This window comes from Myxocyprinus asiaticus, chromosome 10 (assembly GCF_019703515.2).
Source record: "Myxocyprinus asiaticus isolate MX2 ecotype Aquarium Trade chromosome 10, UBuf_Myxa_2, whole genome shotgun sequence".
Lineage (NCBI taxonomy): Eukaryota > Metazoa > Chordata > Actinopteri > Cypriniformes > Catostomidae > Myxocyprinus > Myxocyprinus asiaticus.
Window position 1 is genome coordinate 19,760,105 of NC_059353.1, and position 16,961 is coordinate 19,777,065.

General features: G+C 37.7%; 1 protein-coding gene across 1 annotated transcript in view; it reads left to right on the forward strand.

Annotated features, from left to right (window-relative positions):
* Positions 1-16,961, forward strand: part of LOC127446772 (immunoglobulin superfamily member 3-like) — a 200,510-nt gene that overhangs the window by 132,853 nt on the left and 50,696 nt on the right. The window contains exons 4-5 of the mRNA XM_051707964.1: positions 3,388-3,774; positions 8,780-9,187. Coding sequence (XP_051563924.1) covers positions 3,388-3,774; positions 8,780-9,187 — 795 coding nt within the window. The remainder of the gene's footprint in view (positions 1-3,387; positions 3,775-8,779; positions 9,188-16,961) is intronic.

Below are 16,961 nucleotides of genomic sequence, written 5' to 3' on the forward strand. Positions count from 1 at the left end.
GGGCTGGGGCGATTATTATTTTATAAATCATGCCTTGGTAGAAATGTCAATCAACAGGGATTTTCTTTAGCGTTTATACTGTCCTAGATATATTTGCATGGATATAAGTGGCAGGACTGCTTCATGTTATTTACAAGTGAGAGTGACGAAGAAACATGGAGTAACATGCAAATCTTAAATTTGGAACTGTGCATTTTACAATATTAGTTAACTGTTATGAGTTACTCAAGTGTTACATAATGTGAAGCTGTTTTTGAACTGATGCCAGACTTATCATTCATTTGTTGTATTCCGTAATCTTATCTTTTGGTTTGCATCCATGAAGTTTGAAAATAATGGAATATTCTTGGTTCAATATAAGTTAATCTCAATCAACAGCCTTTGTGGAATAATACTGATTACCACAAACATTTATTTTAACTTGCCCCTCATTTTCTTAAAAAAAAAAAAAAAAAAGAAAAAAAAAAAAGAAATCTGGGTTTCAGTGAGGCACTTACAATGGAAGTGAATGGGGCCAATCCCTAAATGTTAAAATACTCACTATTTCAAATGAATAGCCACAAGACATAAACAATATATTTGAACATTATTTTAGTGTAACAAAAGTTCTTCCTAACCTTATCGCTTACTAACCCTAAATAGGCCTTACCACATGATGTGTGTGTGTGTGTGTGTGTGTGTGTATATATATATATATATATATATATATATATATATATATATATATATATATATATATATATATATATATACCGATCAGCCACACCTGCCTAATATTGTATAGGTCCCCCACGTTCTGCCAAAACAGCGCCAACCCGCATCTCAGAATAGCATTCTTCTTACCACAATTGTACCAGAGTGGTTATCTGAGTTACCATTCGAACCAGTCTTACCATTCTCCGTTGACCTCTCTCATCAGCAAAGCATTTCCGTCCACAGAACTGCCGCTCACTGGATGTTTTTTGTATTTGCCACCATTCTGAGTAAATTCTAGAAACTGTTGTGTGTGAAAATCCCATGAGATCAGCAGTTACAGAAATACTCAAACCAGCCCATCTGGCACCAACAATTATGCCATGGTCCAAATCACTAAGATCAAATTTTTTCCCCATTCAGATGTGAACATTAACTGAAGCTCCTGGCCCGGATCTGCATGATTTTATGCACTGCACTGCTGCCACACGATTGGCTGATTTGATAATCGCATGGATGATTGTTGGTGCCAGATGGTTGGTTTGAGTATTTCTGAAACTGCTGATCTCCTGGGATCTGTACAATTGTGGTGAGAAGAATAGCATCTCAGAATGCTATTCTGAGATGCAGGTTTGTGCTGTTTTGGCGGCACGAGGGGGACCAACACAATATTAGGCAGGTGGCTTTAATGTTGTGGTTGATCCGTGTGCGTGTGTGTGTGTGTGTGTGTGTGTGTGTGTATATATATATATATATATATATATATATATATATATATATATACACACACACACATTGTATATTACATTTTTTTTTTAATTTCAGCAAGCATAATAAAGTAAAAGGTCCTATATATTCCATTAATTTCAATTCAGGTTTATTTGTAAAGCGCTTTTTACAATAAGTATTGTTCCAAAGCAGCTTTACAGAAAGTAGAAAAATAGAATCTGACCATTACCCTAATTCAGTATTTTGGTCATACAACCCACACCTGTTTGAAAGCATCCCTATCATTAAGAATATCAGTTTATTGTACTGTACTCGACAGACAACACAGAAGCCAAAAAAATTAAAATAAAAACTGAAATCAGGGAAAAATCAACAGTAGACTTTGAATTCTGATTGCTGGTCTTGATGTTTGTTATAAATTGTTATTCAGTGTATAGCTTATGCATTATGGCTTTAAAATCTTCATTTAAATGTATTTCCTGCTTTTTCTTTCTAAGAACCTATAGGATTATCTGCATCCCACACACACTTATTCCCATGTTCAGCTCTTTATCTCCAATGCTAATTAATCTGTCTCAAGCATTCAGATTTGGGCTTAATACACAGACTGGCTCCAGTCAGGCGGGCAGTAACATCCTAATGGAGCATCATGCTGTTTCGGTACCACAGGAGGAGAGGGAAAACGGCCACTGGGCTTTGTTTTCCTGTGATCTGTGAATTCCTCTTTTAGCGCAGGCCTGTTTATTGTGTGTTATTTTGGAGAGCAGCACACAGCGTGAGACACAAATAATGACTGCATGTAAAAACACACATCATCATCCCCCTTGTACATTTCCTGAGTACCCACTCTGTAACAACATCACATACTGTAGTTTCACAGTCAGACGGTTTCTCAGGAAGTGTGTTGTAGTAATTAGAGCCCAGGGCAATCACCTCTCAAGTGTATTGAAGTAAAGAATGTGCTGTTCTGATGAGGCGTACAAACTGGGTATCATTTTGCAAATTAGTTTTATAAAGTATTCTTTTGCTTCCGATATACGACAAGGCCAAAAGTACGTGGACACCCCCTTCTAATTAAAGTATGTCAGCTACACACATTACTAACAGGTCAGAGACAGACCAAAATGCAATTACATGTCAAGAATTCACCATACTAAACTGTACTAAACCGTGTTAATAGACTACTAGAAGTCAGGATGCAAGAAAGATGAAAAAAAAGTTAAATGGAAAGATGCAAAGGTGAAATATTATTGGAAAGACAAGGATCAAAAATACTAACGTGAAGCCAGTAATTAATTAACAGAGAGGGTGAACACAAAAAATATTGAAAAAACATATATATTTTCAAAAAAACTATACAGTTAAGTATTTACTCTTTATGGAGCAAACCCAATGGAGCGTGGAGCAAGCGAGAAGCAGGGAATGGAATATCTGAAGTGGAGTGAAAGATTTACAGAATTCTTTAAGCAAAAGCACCTTTTAAAGGAAGTTGTAGCTGTTCCAATCCGCTCACGGAATCTGTAACAGGTGCATATAATAATCAAGCATGCAGCCATGCAATCTTCTTGGACAAACATTTTCAGTAGAATGGGGCGTACCAAAGAGCTGTCAACATGGTTTTTCATAGGATTCCACCAGTAAAATGTTTTTTTGAGTCTGGTGTGGAAGAACTTGACTGGCCTGCACAAAATCCAGACCTGAACCCCACTGAACACTTGAATTGGATTAATTGGAATGCCAACTCTGAGTCATGGCCCTTTGCCCAACATAAATATCTGAACTCACTGATGTTCTTAAAATTAAATGCTGAAGCACATATGGGTGTGGTGTTCTGGTGTCAACATACTTTTGGCCATGAAGTGTATTAGTTTGAATTGGTGCAATGTTGGGGAAGGCACTGACTTTACAATTTTGTGCATTGTTACATGATTCCATATTTTTTTTTTTTATCTCTTTCTCTTGCAGATCGGGACTTTAGTATCCAGGTAACCACCGAGCGCCGGGCCTACACGGCTGGTGAACCGCTGGAGCTTCGCTGCACCATTGATGCTCAGAATGTTCCAGAGCGCTTTTTCTCGGTGTCGTGGGTCTTCAGCAGCTCACCCGTAGCCGTGATAGGGCCCAGTGCTGTGCCCGTACTGGGACCTAACTACCTGGAACGAGAGGCAGCTGGCCTCCTGACTGTGCGAAAAGAGAGCCCCTCCGTCCACCTGCTCAAGCTGCAACGGTTACTGCCCGATGATTCGGGAAAATACATCTGCAGAGTGACAGAGCGGGAAAAGACGCTCACTGGAGATTTCATCGACCGCAGCAAACGGTCCCGTAATGTTCAGATCACTGTAACCCCTCTCAGTAAGTATCGCAGGTCCCTAAAACAGCCAACTGATGCCTCTCAATGGGGCCCTTATTAAATGAAAAGATGAATCTTTCTGCCTCAATGCTGATGTTCATCACCTAAAGTGGATTATTCTGATCTTGTTTACTTTATAACAAGCAGTTAGAAAGAGTTCAAAAATTGATTTAATAAAGTTGTGCTGGCAGGAGGCTATTAAGGCTGTATGATAACTTATTCTTGCTAAAGGTTTCTAAAGCACCAAGTAGTCTAGTGAAGAGACAGTAAGAAATGAACAGGAGAATAATGCCTTGCCTGAGATCCTTTGCCATTTATGGACAGCATTGTTGGGGGAGTGACTAACTAAAAGTAGTAACACTACTTCTACTACTAACTTAACAGCATTTTTCAGTAATGTGAATTTCAGCTGTTAAAGTAGTGTATATTTTCCAGTAACAAGCTACCTTTCCCAATGAATAATGGTGTTGCTTGACAAAGTGCTACATCGCAAAATTTTATGTTGCGTTGTATTGCACATACTGTTTTACAAACAAGTTAACTCAGGTGATAATCAAACAGGAGAGAGTGTTTGATTATTACCTAAGAAAATGTCCTCTTTCTTATATGGAGCATCGGAAAGTCTGATTTATTTTAATGAATCAGAAATTAATCTTTTCAAAAAACACTCTTCCCTATCTAGACTTTCAGTCTTTTTTGGAGTTAAATCTTTATTTTTGTATACTAAATACATTCTCTATGTTTTCAAGTACAGTATAGATTGTCGTCTTGTAGTTTAATTGATTATAATTTAGTGTAAATATGTTTGTTCAAATGCTATTTAAGGCTACATCCATATTAATCCGGATCAATCTGAAAACAGTGTTTTCGTTTTTGAAACTCTCTCCATCCACACTGCCGTTTTCAAATGTTTTCCAAAAATTGCTCGTCTACACTGAAACATCTGAAAATGCTAAAATCCTCTTACTGCGCATATGAAAAAAAAAAAATGAAAAAAAAAAAAGCGTGCCCTGCGTAATTTCCACATACTGTCTGAAACGTAATTGTCCTCGTGTTCCGCCGGCGGACAGCAATTCCAAATAAACTTACCATCGCCTTTTGAAGGAATGTAATGTGAAGGTAGAACAATGTAACATTTACCTTTTGAAAACGCTATCAAAGTGGGTAGCAGAGGTAACAACGCCGCAACAACATGGGCCACCATCTTGATTGTTTTGGGTTGAATGGATCACATGGCTGAGTTACAAGACAACAAATACGTCATAGTTTTTGAAAATATCTGTTTTTTTCCCTGTCCACACTACAATGTGAAGATGGTGCTTAAAAATATATCAACTTGGGAGAGCGTTTTTCGAAAAGCTCAGTTTTTGCTGGACAAAATTGCAGTCTCAGTGTGGATGGAAGGCCAAAACATAGCGAAAGTAATGCGTTTTCAAACGAAAATGTATTAGTGTGGATGTGGCCTAATGCAGGCCCCCTAATTGAAATCCCTCTTTTTTTATTTTTTTATTTTTGTTTTTTTATTTCTTTTTATGACCAATAAATACTGCTCTGGTTGCAATTTTTTGTTTTTTGTTTTACATCTGAAAATGTATTTAAAAAAATTGGCTGCCTTAAATACATTCAATGTAGTTAGGTACTTTTTTAGTGGCTTGTAGAGTAAATAACTACTTTCTAAAAAGAGTAGCTTGACTGTCGTTTAACTAAAATATTAGTAGATTGTAGCTAAACTTTTAGCTATGGGATGCTAAACTTTTCAATATCAATGGGTGAATGGGTAATACGGTACTGGTTTTGTGGAGGACTTAAACCCTTTGAAAATATTATTGAGAGCCACTCAAAAAGCCAAGACTATCAGGCATGAAATGAAAGTGTCGCCGCCTTCAGTGCTTCCTAAGTAGATCCCCAAGGTGGATGTGCTGTGTCCAGGCTAAAAAGCCACAGCTGGGCTCAAGGAGTTGATGAGAGCTAGATGAGGAATAGAAGGTTAATCAAAGGGTTGGTGAGCAACCATCTGTTCCACTTAAACCTCTCCCCTGAATCAAGCCTCTTTCAGCACAACTCCAGCAGGATGGACCCGCTGTCTGCCTCAGTGAGTCCCATTCTCCCCTTCACAAGGTTCCCACAGTCATAGATTTGTGTTTTTCAGGTCTGGAAAAATCATTGAAATCAATAAAATTGTAAATCATGGCAAATATACATTTTTCTACTGAAATTCTGCTCCAGATATTTTGTTTGGCCAAATACTGCTATCGTGTGTAGAGTAAAAATTGCTTATAAGCCGTAGTGATGTCCAATTTGTGAGTGAATTGTTCTTTCGAGTCTGTTCTTTTCAATTAATCAGTCCAACACAAGTCTGTCTAAATTATTTATTGCCGATAATCAAAACGTTTTATCAAGTGATCTCAAATGACTGGAAGAGTCAAGGAAATTAATTGGTCAAAAAGTATGGAAACCCTGTTGCCTTGATGTCCAACTGTCAATGGAGCAGAACTTGCTATCAGAAATGGCCATTTCAGATCCAGTGCTTTAGGAAAATCATTCCCTATATCCTGGTGGATCTGCTTTTAGAGTGTTTGGAAGGATGTCCGGCAGTTAAAGAGGCATTACATCCTTAAAGAACATTAACATACATCAAGTAACCTCAATTCCAGCCCTCAAAGTCTAGTGCCAATTTCCATCTTAGAAAGAAATAAAGGACTCTTTGAAAGGTTCTTGAATAAAGTGCTTTATTAGTCCTTGCTGTTTTCCTTTAGCCCCACAGGAGACTCTCTGCCATATTTGCAGGGTTAATAGGGCAGTTATTGATAACTGCACTCTGGTTTGGAGACAGCATTGAGTTCAGCCCCCTTTTCACTTGCACACTAAAGCCTTATTTGTACTGCAGACATTTTTTCTCTTGCATGAACTATAAAGTACCCTAGGCGAACGAAGCAGACGATGTAAATAAAAAAATGTCACGTCCAAACCACACCCATGATTAGTTTAAACCAATCATCAATGCTCTTCGTCTAGCCGAGCTCTTCCAGGTCAAGAATTTTAGAGATACAAACAGGAGAAATATCACCAAAACAATACCTTGGCATAACAAGAACGTCACTGCATTTCGTCATCATTTTAGGCTAACTAAAAGAAGCCTGTTCACCCAGTAGGTATAAATTACCCTCTAACTCTCTTCTTCTACTATAGACTTCACTAAATTTGTCTTTCAGACAGTAAATGACAGGAGTGTTTACATATATGTCATAAACATAAAGCTGAACAATTACGCCTGATGGAGGGCTTGGCAATGGCATTACAAACAAAATTAATAGGATTGAGATAAAATATCAAGAGAGGAAAAAAAAAAGACTGGACAGGTGAGTACATCCATACCCTGGCATCATTATGTAAATTCCTCATCTCAGCTCCTTTGAGTAAAGGATGCACAGCATAAATGAAATATTTTACTACTACTTTTTTTTTTTTTGCTTTTTTTATGTAAGAAATCAAAGCCCCTTGTTTTTTTTTGTTTTTTTTTTGTTTTTGTTTTTTACCCCACTGGTGATAGTGGTTTTCTTCTAAAGAAGTTCTGCCATGCTGGGCTACAGCCTTTTTCTGAAAAGAGCCTAGCGTGACTCATGGGAAGTGTGCAAACTTTGGGTCTTTAAAGTCTCAATTTTTGTTTTATCACATACTGCTTTTTAAAGGGTGTCGTTGTGTGCAGAAATCCCTGTTGAGAACTCTGGAGATGTCTTCAAAGGCTTTGATCTGCACTCCTGCTTGCAAGATCTCTCAGGCTCTAGAATTCTTGATCAGGAAGCTCTCAGCAAAGTCCTGCTGGTTTTATGTCTTGGTTACTATTGAACGCAACAGTTTTATCAATTAACATGTATATGTTTCAAGATAGACCTACTGTGAGCTTTGATTTTGTTAAGCGATGGTATATGCTTTTATAAAAGCCAAAAGTCAATTGGATTTCAACTTCATTCGAAAAAATAAAATACTTGTGAAATAAAGCCTGTCAGTCGTGACATCAATTTACAACATGGGAAATTGATATGCTGCTTCTGAATGTTCATGTACACTGAAAATGACCCAATTCTGCTGAATTATTGATAAGCGTTCATCCCCGTCACACATTTCTGCATCAGTTGAAATGTGAAACACATAGTACTGCTAGCGTGTTGCGCAAACAACCTCCAAAACCAGGAAGTAACCGCATTCACACACAATGATGTGTTGAATTCAGAGGTTACATTTTTTATTTATTTTTTTATTCTACTGATGGTTAGTTTTAGGATTGGGGTTTGGATTATGGAGTAGAGAGTAAGGTTAAAAAAATATACATTCCTGTTAACTGTATTACATCATTTGCAACTAAAAAACTCGCTATTCAACAATGCTTCTAGCTTCAGCCACTGGGAGCAGTGGTTAAATTTTGGTATGCACAGACTGATTTCAGCAGCAGAACTTTCGACCGCCTGTTACCGAATTCAGCGTGTGATCAGTCTGCAGTTTCTTGTCCAGCCTAGAGGGCTAATTCATCATGGCTATCCTTGGGAATTTCTAATGGGTTTTAATAATAGTGATGTTGCATTTGAGTAAAGTAAGGTTTGTGCTTAAAATTACTTTCCTGTTTTGTAATTTAACTTCAATTATGCACAGTCATACTTCAAATGTGAATTTTGAAACTGCATTTTAAAAGCATTAAAAAGTTGCTAACATGTTGCTGCGTAAGAAATACAGCAGTTGTCTGCTTAATTACATGTCATTCTTCAAGCATGTAAATGGTTTATGTGCTTGACGAATGATGTTTTATTAATCAAACAATTTAATTAAAGGGTTTGCATGAGTAAAGTTTCTTGTACAGATTGTAATGGGTGATGTTGCCCTTCAACTCTTTAAAAGCTAGTTTATTTTTACAGTATGTTGGATGTAGTCTCAACATTCTTATGAAAACCAATGTGACATCTCATTATTCCCATAGAATGACCTCTCATGTCTTTGTCTGTTTTTCTCTCATAGGGAGTAACATCACTGTATCGTTATCTAGTGAGTCTTCAGAGATTATGGAGGGAGAAACCATTCTGATGACCTGCATTGTTAACAACACTCTGGGTCCCCTATCTGTGACTTGGCAGTGGACGGATAAGGACGGGGTGGGTCCTGCAGTGGATGTGGCTTCTGTGGACCGCGACGGCACGGTCACACCTGGGTCCACCTTAAAGGAGCGCAGCAGCTATGGAGAGGTCCGGGTGGAGCGAGTTCGGCCCGACACATTCACCCTGTCCCTGCATAACGCCTTTCCCACAGATGACGGCCTGTACCGCTGCAGCGCCATTGAGTGGTCACAGAGCGGGGCTGCACCTGACTGGGTCTGGCAGCAGATTGGAGATGAAACCGCCATCCAAACCGTCACTGTAAAATCAGTTGGTAAGACTACATACAACTTATCAATATCCCAGAGATCGAAGGCAACAGCCATACTTAGGTATGGGAAAAGTACCCGTACTTTGGTGTCAAGTCGATACTAAAATTAAAGTAATGATATGAAATGTTTTTCATGTGTCAATAGTACTAAAAATCAACTCCATTCAATACAGGTGTGATGTCTGACTGACAGACGGCTGCTTTTAAATACTCACATGCATATTTGCATGCATGCAGTGTGAGCTGTGTGCTTGTTAATTTTTAGATTAATATTTAACTTTATATATAAAAGACAGTTTAATAGAATATTAGTTTTTGTTGTGGTATTGAAATTGGTATCAAGAATCATGAATTTCACTGGTAGCCTATTGGTGAATTATTCCCACAGAGTTACATATGATGCATATTATTTTGCACGGTTGCATTGTATTTTTAATTTTTAATTCATATACTCACAAACTCACACTTGAGCTCACACAGTGACAGAAACTATGAAGATAAATTGTGCCTAAATTATTTGCGTGCGCAGAGTAAGATTTGTAAAAGCATAAATGAAGTTACAAGCATAAACTGGTAGGTAGAACCACCTTCCCCCTAACGCTTGCAAAACTCTTTTCAATGAGAAATTCATGCCAAAAGTGTGAGTGCAACAAAGTGAAGACAGAACCGCATATATCGGATTATTTCTGGAAATTATTTATGCCACAAACACAAGTCTTTTACACATTTGCAATAGTTTATTTTACACATACAGACTGATTTTACATGGTCAATCTGTTTTGCTGTTCATGACACCCTTTCTTTGCTTGCATATCACTGATTGCAGGTTTACAATGTTTTGTCCATGTTTAGGTGCAAAAACGTTGCCAAATGTGTAAGCGCTAAAAAAAAGGAAGTCAGAACACCAAACTTTGTGTTAATATGAAATTACAGATTCATAACACATGAATTACACTTATGCAAAGCATTAAAGTATTGATAATATTTTTTCTTATGCTTGCAATTTGATTTACGCTTTCACAAATCTTACTCTGTGCATGCAAATCATTAAGGCACAATTTTACCTTCATAGAAACATGTATTCACTCAAGCATGGAGCAGAGTGGGAGTAGAATTGGCATGTACACTCTATGTAAAGCTAGCTCCCATCCGCATGCAGACAGTCAATAACCCACTAATGCTTGTTCTTACATAGTATCATGTACATGCATCCCAGTGGAACTACTGCTGTCAGCTCTCCATCATGATCAATAGCTGTGACTTCCCAGCCTGTTCTTTAACTCTATGTGTAACAAGCACACATACACACACATGCTCTCGGACTGGGTAGAGAGGAAAGCCTTGTAATAAGTTGGCAGAGGAACAGGGATTGGCAGATTCTGCAAAAATACATTGAGTGACATAGCATTTGTTGCCAGATGAATAAGCAGGGTTCGTTAAGGATTTCTTTGAATATTTTTTTTCATACTTCTCGCTGTGTGCTTCTTATTCAGAACCGCTTAAAGAAAAATATTGTATGATTTTCATGACTGTCGGTTCCGTTAACGGCTTCAGAAACATACTGTACATTCTTCTGCTGGTGCGGACGAAATACCGTACTAACACACTGTGACAGTTTTTCGAGATGTGCTATTCAGTTACGTGTGCACCAAGAAACACGACCAGTAGAGTCAAACTGATGAACGAATGATGCTTATGAGCTGGTTCTTTTTAACCATATGGACAGAGGTCCAGACCACTGCTGAAGCAGGCAGCACATAGACGGCGCTGTCATGTGGCACCTGTTATTTTTGGATGCGCTGTTCAGAATGGGCCAATCACAATCAATTGTTACTGGAGGATTTAAAAAATATATATTTTATTGATACTGCTGTGGTGGAAACTATCAGTTTTAATTACAAATTACTCCCCAGAGTGAAAAAATTATATGAGCTGTAAAACGTTCTGAGATTTGAAATTGAGATTTGAACAATGGAGAATTCAGTTTTGTGAGCGGTCTAGTGCCACCTTGTGTAAAGAAAGCTTTGTGTCTCACAAAATCAGTTATTTCTGACAACATTTGGGTCATTATCAAAATATGCTGACAAACTTGTCCTTTGACTTTTTTAGTCATGAAAAGCTTTAAAATAGCGATTTTTATTTATATATATATATATATATATATATATATATATATATATATATTATATATATTATTATTATTATATATTATTTTTGTATTTATTTTTAAGGTATCATTCTATAACCTAACCTTTAATAAAATGAAATAGCTTGACTCTGTTTTGCACATTTTTTTAGAAAATATATTTAAAATTGTCAGTTGCCTGAAATAAAAATCCTTGTCCCCTTCATCTGGTACACCACTTCTATGACATACAGGTGCATCTCAATAAATTAGAATGTCATGGAAAAGTTCATTTATTTCAGTAATTCAACTCAAATTGTGAAACTCGTGTATTAAATAAATTCAATGCACACAGACTGAAGTAGTTTAAGTCTTTGGTTCTTTTAATTGTGATGATTTTGGCTCACATTTAACAAAAACCCACCAATTCACTATCTCAAAAAATTAGAATACATCATAAGACCAATAAAAAAAATTTTTTAGTGAATTGTTGGCCTTCTGGAAAGTATGTTCATTTACTGTATATGTACTCAATACTTGGTAGGGGCTCCTTTTGCTTTAATTATTGCCTCAATTCAGCGTGGCATGGAGGTGATCAGTTTGTGGCACTGCTGAGGTGGTATGGAAGCCCAGGTTTCTTTGACAGTGGCCTTCAGCTCATCTGCATTTTTTGGTCTCTTGTTTCTCATTTTCCTCTTGACAATACCCCATAGATTCTCTATGGGGTTCAGGTCTGGTGAGTTTGCTGGCCAGTCAAGCACACCAACACCATGGTCATTTAACCAACTTTTGGTGCTTTTGGCAGTGTGGGCAGGTGCCAAATCCTGCTGGAAAATGAAATCAGCATCTTTAAAAAGCTGGTCAGCAGAGGGAAGCCTGAAGTGCTCCAAAATTTCTTGGTAAACGGGTGCAGTGACTTTGGTTTTCAAAAAACACAATGGACCAACACCAGCAGATGACATTGCACCCCAAATCATCACAGACTGTGGAAACTTAACACTGGACTTCAAGCAACTTGGGCTATGAGCTTCTCCACCCTTCCTCCAGACTCTAGGACCTTGGTTTCCAAATGAAATACAAAACTTGCTCTCATCTGAAAAGAGGACTTTGGACCACTAGGCAACAGTCCAGTTCTTCTTCTCCTTAGCCCAGGTAAGATGCCTCTGACGTTATCTGTGGTTCAGGAGTGGCTTAACAAGAGGAATACGACAACTGTAGCCAAATTCCTTGACACGTCTGTCTCTTGATGCCTTGACCCCAGCCTCAGTCCATTCCTTGTGAAGTTCACCCAAATTCTTGAATCGATTTTGCTTGACAATCCTCATAAGGCTGCGGTTTTCTCGGTTGGTTGTGCATCTTTTTCTTCCACACTTTTTCCTTCCACTCAACTTTCTGTTAACATGCTTGGATACAGCACTCTGTGAACAGCCAGCTTCTTTGGCAATGAATGTTTGTGGCTTACCCTCCTTGTGAAGGGTGTCAATGATTGTCTTCTGGACAACTGTCAGATCAGCAGTCTTCCCCATGATTGTGTAGCCTAGTGAACCTAACTGAGAGACCATTTTGAAGGCTCAGGAAACCTTTGCAGGTGTTTTGAGTTGATTAGCTGATTGGCATGTCACCATATTCTAATTTTTTGAGATAGTGAATTGGTGGGTTGTTGTTAAATGTGAGCCAAAATCATCACAATTAAAAGAACCAAAGACTTAAACTACTTCAGTCTGTGTGCATTGAATTTATTTAATACACGAGTTTCACAATTTGAGTTGAATTACTGAAATAAATGAACTTTTCCACGACATTCTAATTTATTGAGATGCACCTGTATAAAGTTATTTATGTATTTATGTTGTACTTATTTTTAATACAAGCATAAGTGCAGTTTCTAACTAATTATTTGCAATTTCAGTCAGTTCCTCACATAAATCTGTTGTGTGACTTTAGAAAACATGGGACACAGCACATGAGTCATATGGACTACTGTTTATGGACACAGTTATTCACTTTTGTTGGAAAGCACACTACAATTGCACATCAGTTTTGTCATGAATAAACCAAGAATTGTTACTGTGAGAATGTGTAGTTAAAGATGCACATTGAAATATGTTATACTTGTAATAAGTGGAGTTTCATAAAAAATAAACTGAATGAAGAAAATATTTTTATTTAAAATTAACTAATAAAAATTCGTTTTAATGACATCTCAAGCATAGTCCTTGAAAACAAATAAAAATGTGCTTGAAAAGTCCTTGAATTTAACTTTGAAGCATCTATACAAACCCTGAATAAAATAGTTGATCAGTTCTTGATAAAGTATAATATTAGAGTCCTCCTAGTTTAAGGTAATGTGTGTTGTCGTTATTTCTCCTATCCCAGTATAATAAGCAGAATGTTAGTCTCAGTCATCATTCACTTTTTATTGCATCCTTTTTTTCTATACAATGAAAGTAAATGGTGTCTATGGTTAACATTCTGCTTAATATCTCCTTTTGAGTTTCACGGAAGAAAGTCATTCAGGTTTGGAACAACATAAGGACAAGTTTTCATTTTTGGGTGAACTATCCCTTTAAGTTTGATTTATCTAATTTTCATGCATTCTGGTTATTGAAACTCTCTAATGATTTATTTATTTGCTCTTCCTCTGTAATGACATTGATTGTACTTTCTACACTTTCAAGACGAGCTTTGTTGAAGTATTGCATCAGCTCTGCTTTTGATTTCAAATTCAGAGAGTACCAGCGTGAATCTCTGCTTCACCTCAAAGTGTGAACTTGAAGCAGGTGTGTTGAAGTAGTCACTTTTGTTCTAGTAGGATGTTCCCATGATCATGTGCTGTGTACTATTAGGACTGTATGTACACGTCTACCTGTGGGCATACAATAGGATGTGTTCATGTCCTCTTGGCCTGTCTTGTGTTAAGCTGTGACAGGTGTGTTGGTGGTGCTGAATACAAATTGCACTGTTGTGTTTTCCAACATTGAGTCCGGGTGAGCGTGTGTGGATGAAGAATCAGAACTGGGTGTGAAGCAGGGCCCAGTTTGTGGTGTTATTGTGTAGAGAGAGAGATAGAGAGAGAGAGCATCTTAACATGCTTATTAGTGACTGGCAGTGGTATGGGTGCTGACTGGCTGGAAGCCACCCTGTAGCACTGGGATCGTTTGGCTGGGTTACACGTGACACCTAGAGGTGAGCCTAGAAAAATAGACAGCAATTCTACCACATTTATTTTTTTCTTTGCAATGGCTAGGAAAGCAGTTACAACTCACAGCACATTAATTGGATGGCAGATAAATATAAATTGTCTAGGTTTAATGGTAGATCTTTTAGAGCAGCCCACTGTATGAGATGATTAGGCTTTCTTTGTGTGGTGTGGTTTGGTTTTTTTATTCAAACCATCAAAAGTTTGCAGACTGAGCAATAAAGGACTTGGTGACTTGGTTATTCCCTAAATTCCTGTGTTTGAGAGTGAGGACTGTGTGTATTGTCTTGCAGTGCTTAATGCATACTCAACAATGAGACTAAACCATTACAGAACAGCCCTACAACCCCTGTGGTGCAAGAATAGGGTCCCCTCCTCATTTTGCTTAGCAATGGGCATCTAGAAGTAGCCTTTGCCCGGTCAGCTGCTTTCTAGTTATGCAGTGTCAGAATTTTAAAGTGAAATTCTACAATCTTTGCTGTGGAGATGCTTCTGTGTCTTTATTGTCACTGTTAAATGTTTATGGTTAAAATCTCCAGTCTTTCTAAGAGACATGCCATAGTGGTAGCTCATTGCGTGGCATAGTACACCTGTGGGGACACCATTTTTAATCCAGATTGATAGACCTCTATACACAACTATATCAGATTTTATCTGATGAGCAGACCTAGGAAAAATGTATTTAATATGGTAAAATGTGTTAAACTGAGCTGAGGTTGTTTACACTCTTGTATTTACAATCTACACTCTTATTGTAAGCTGAAAGCATTATTAAATTAGCCATAATATTTTAAAAAGTGAACATGCAAGTGATTGTGGGTTCTTTAGAACCTATAGAATGACTGGCGTTACAAACTTCCGTGCCCATAACAATGTCACTGCTTGTGGAATGGGCCCTATCTCATGTTTCACAAATTTGTAGTGTGCCTCCTGAAAGTGACCTATCCTAAGTATCCCATCGCTTACAATTATTTTCTTACTCTCTTACCCATGCTGTGCTATGATAAACTACCATGCGATTTAGCATAAGCAGAATACATCAAGAATATTTTAAGAAAAACAAACACTATTGTAACAAAAAGAGGACAGTTCAAAAGTAAACAGGCAGGTCTAGAGGGCTCATTCATGACATGTAAAGGCAACCAGAGTTCAGGGCTGAGTAAAGCTTTCCTCACTTGACAGTCTGCAAGATTTGAAGTCTCTATTCCCCACTGTGTGTCGGGGTGGGTGCATGCCACATGTTTCTCTGAACATGCCTGTGTGTCTGGAATAATCAAACACACACAAGCTCTGGCTGTCACATATGTTGAGTTGTCAGCTTGTTCCTGTGATTTCTATTTGACTGTGTAAGACTCAAAAACAAACTGGACTGTAAAATTTACCAATAAAGTAAACTCTGGCAAAACATAATATTCAGAAATTAAGCGTCTTCCAAACAATCCAAGAGAGGTCTCCATATGGCTTGAAATCAGTGCCCTCCACAAATATTGGCTCTCTTGGTAAATATGAGCAAAACATGTATTTTTTGTTTTTCCTCTTGGTCTTTTATTTAAAATATTCACACAGATCTAAACTTTAAGTAAAAAGACTAACAAAATAAATGTAAAAATAATTTAAACGTGTGCTACAATAAATGGCACCCTTAAATTGTTATGAGTAAAATCTTAATTATATTACCATACATGTTGCACGTTTCTAAGTTTACCTTTAAGTGATTAGGAAGACTTAAGTGCAAAGCTATGACTTCCTGTTTCACTGGGGTGTAAATATGAGGTGACACATAGGCCAAAATCCTTCAGTCATTCTTCACTATGGGAAAGACCTGAGAATACAGTAATGATGTGCAACAAAAGGTTGCTAAGGCCTTTGCGCACCAAACGCTAATATTTTGCGCAATTTCCCGCCGCGATCAACATTTTTAATCGAAACAATAGATTAATAGCAGATCGTTCGTTTCTCCAGCTGGAACATAAGACAGCCGGTACTTTGTTCCTGTGTGTGCGGACATGACATAATGACGCAAGGATGACCGTTATAAGCCAGCGATTACGCGCCAAATTGAACCCGACAGATCAAAATACAAATTCTTTTTATAGGTTTAACGTAGTGAATCGGTGTAAGGTAAGAACATTGATTTGAACACTGATTGTTTATGTACTCAATCAGTAATGGCAATTTGTTCATTTTTAACCAAAAAATATTGGTATCATGGTCTCCATAATGTACCGGCAGATATTAAAACAACACCCGACTGCCAAGAAGCTTAAACTGGGTTGTGGTTGAATCTCCCAGCAGGGCAATTACAGTATCCAAAGCACACCTCAAAATCAACACAAAATGGTTAACTGATCAAGAATCAAGGTTTTGCCATAGCCATCCCAGTCCCTTGAAATAAACCCTATAGAAAACCTGTAGTATGAGCTGAAGAGACGAGTCCACAAGTGTAGAGATCA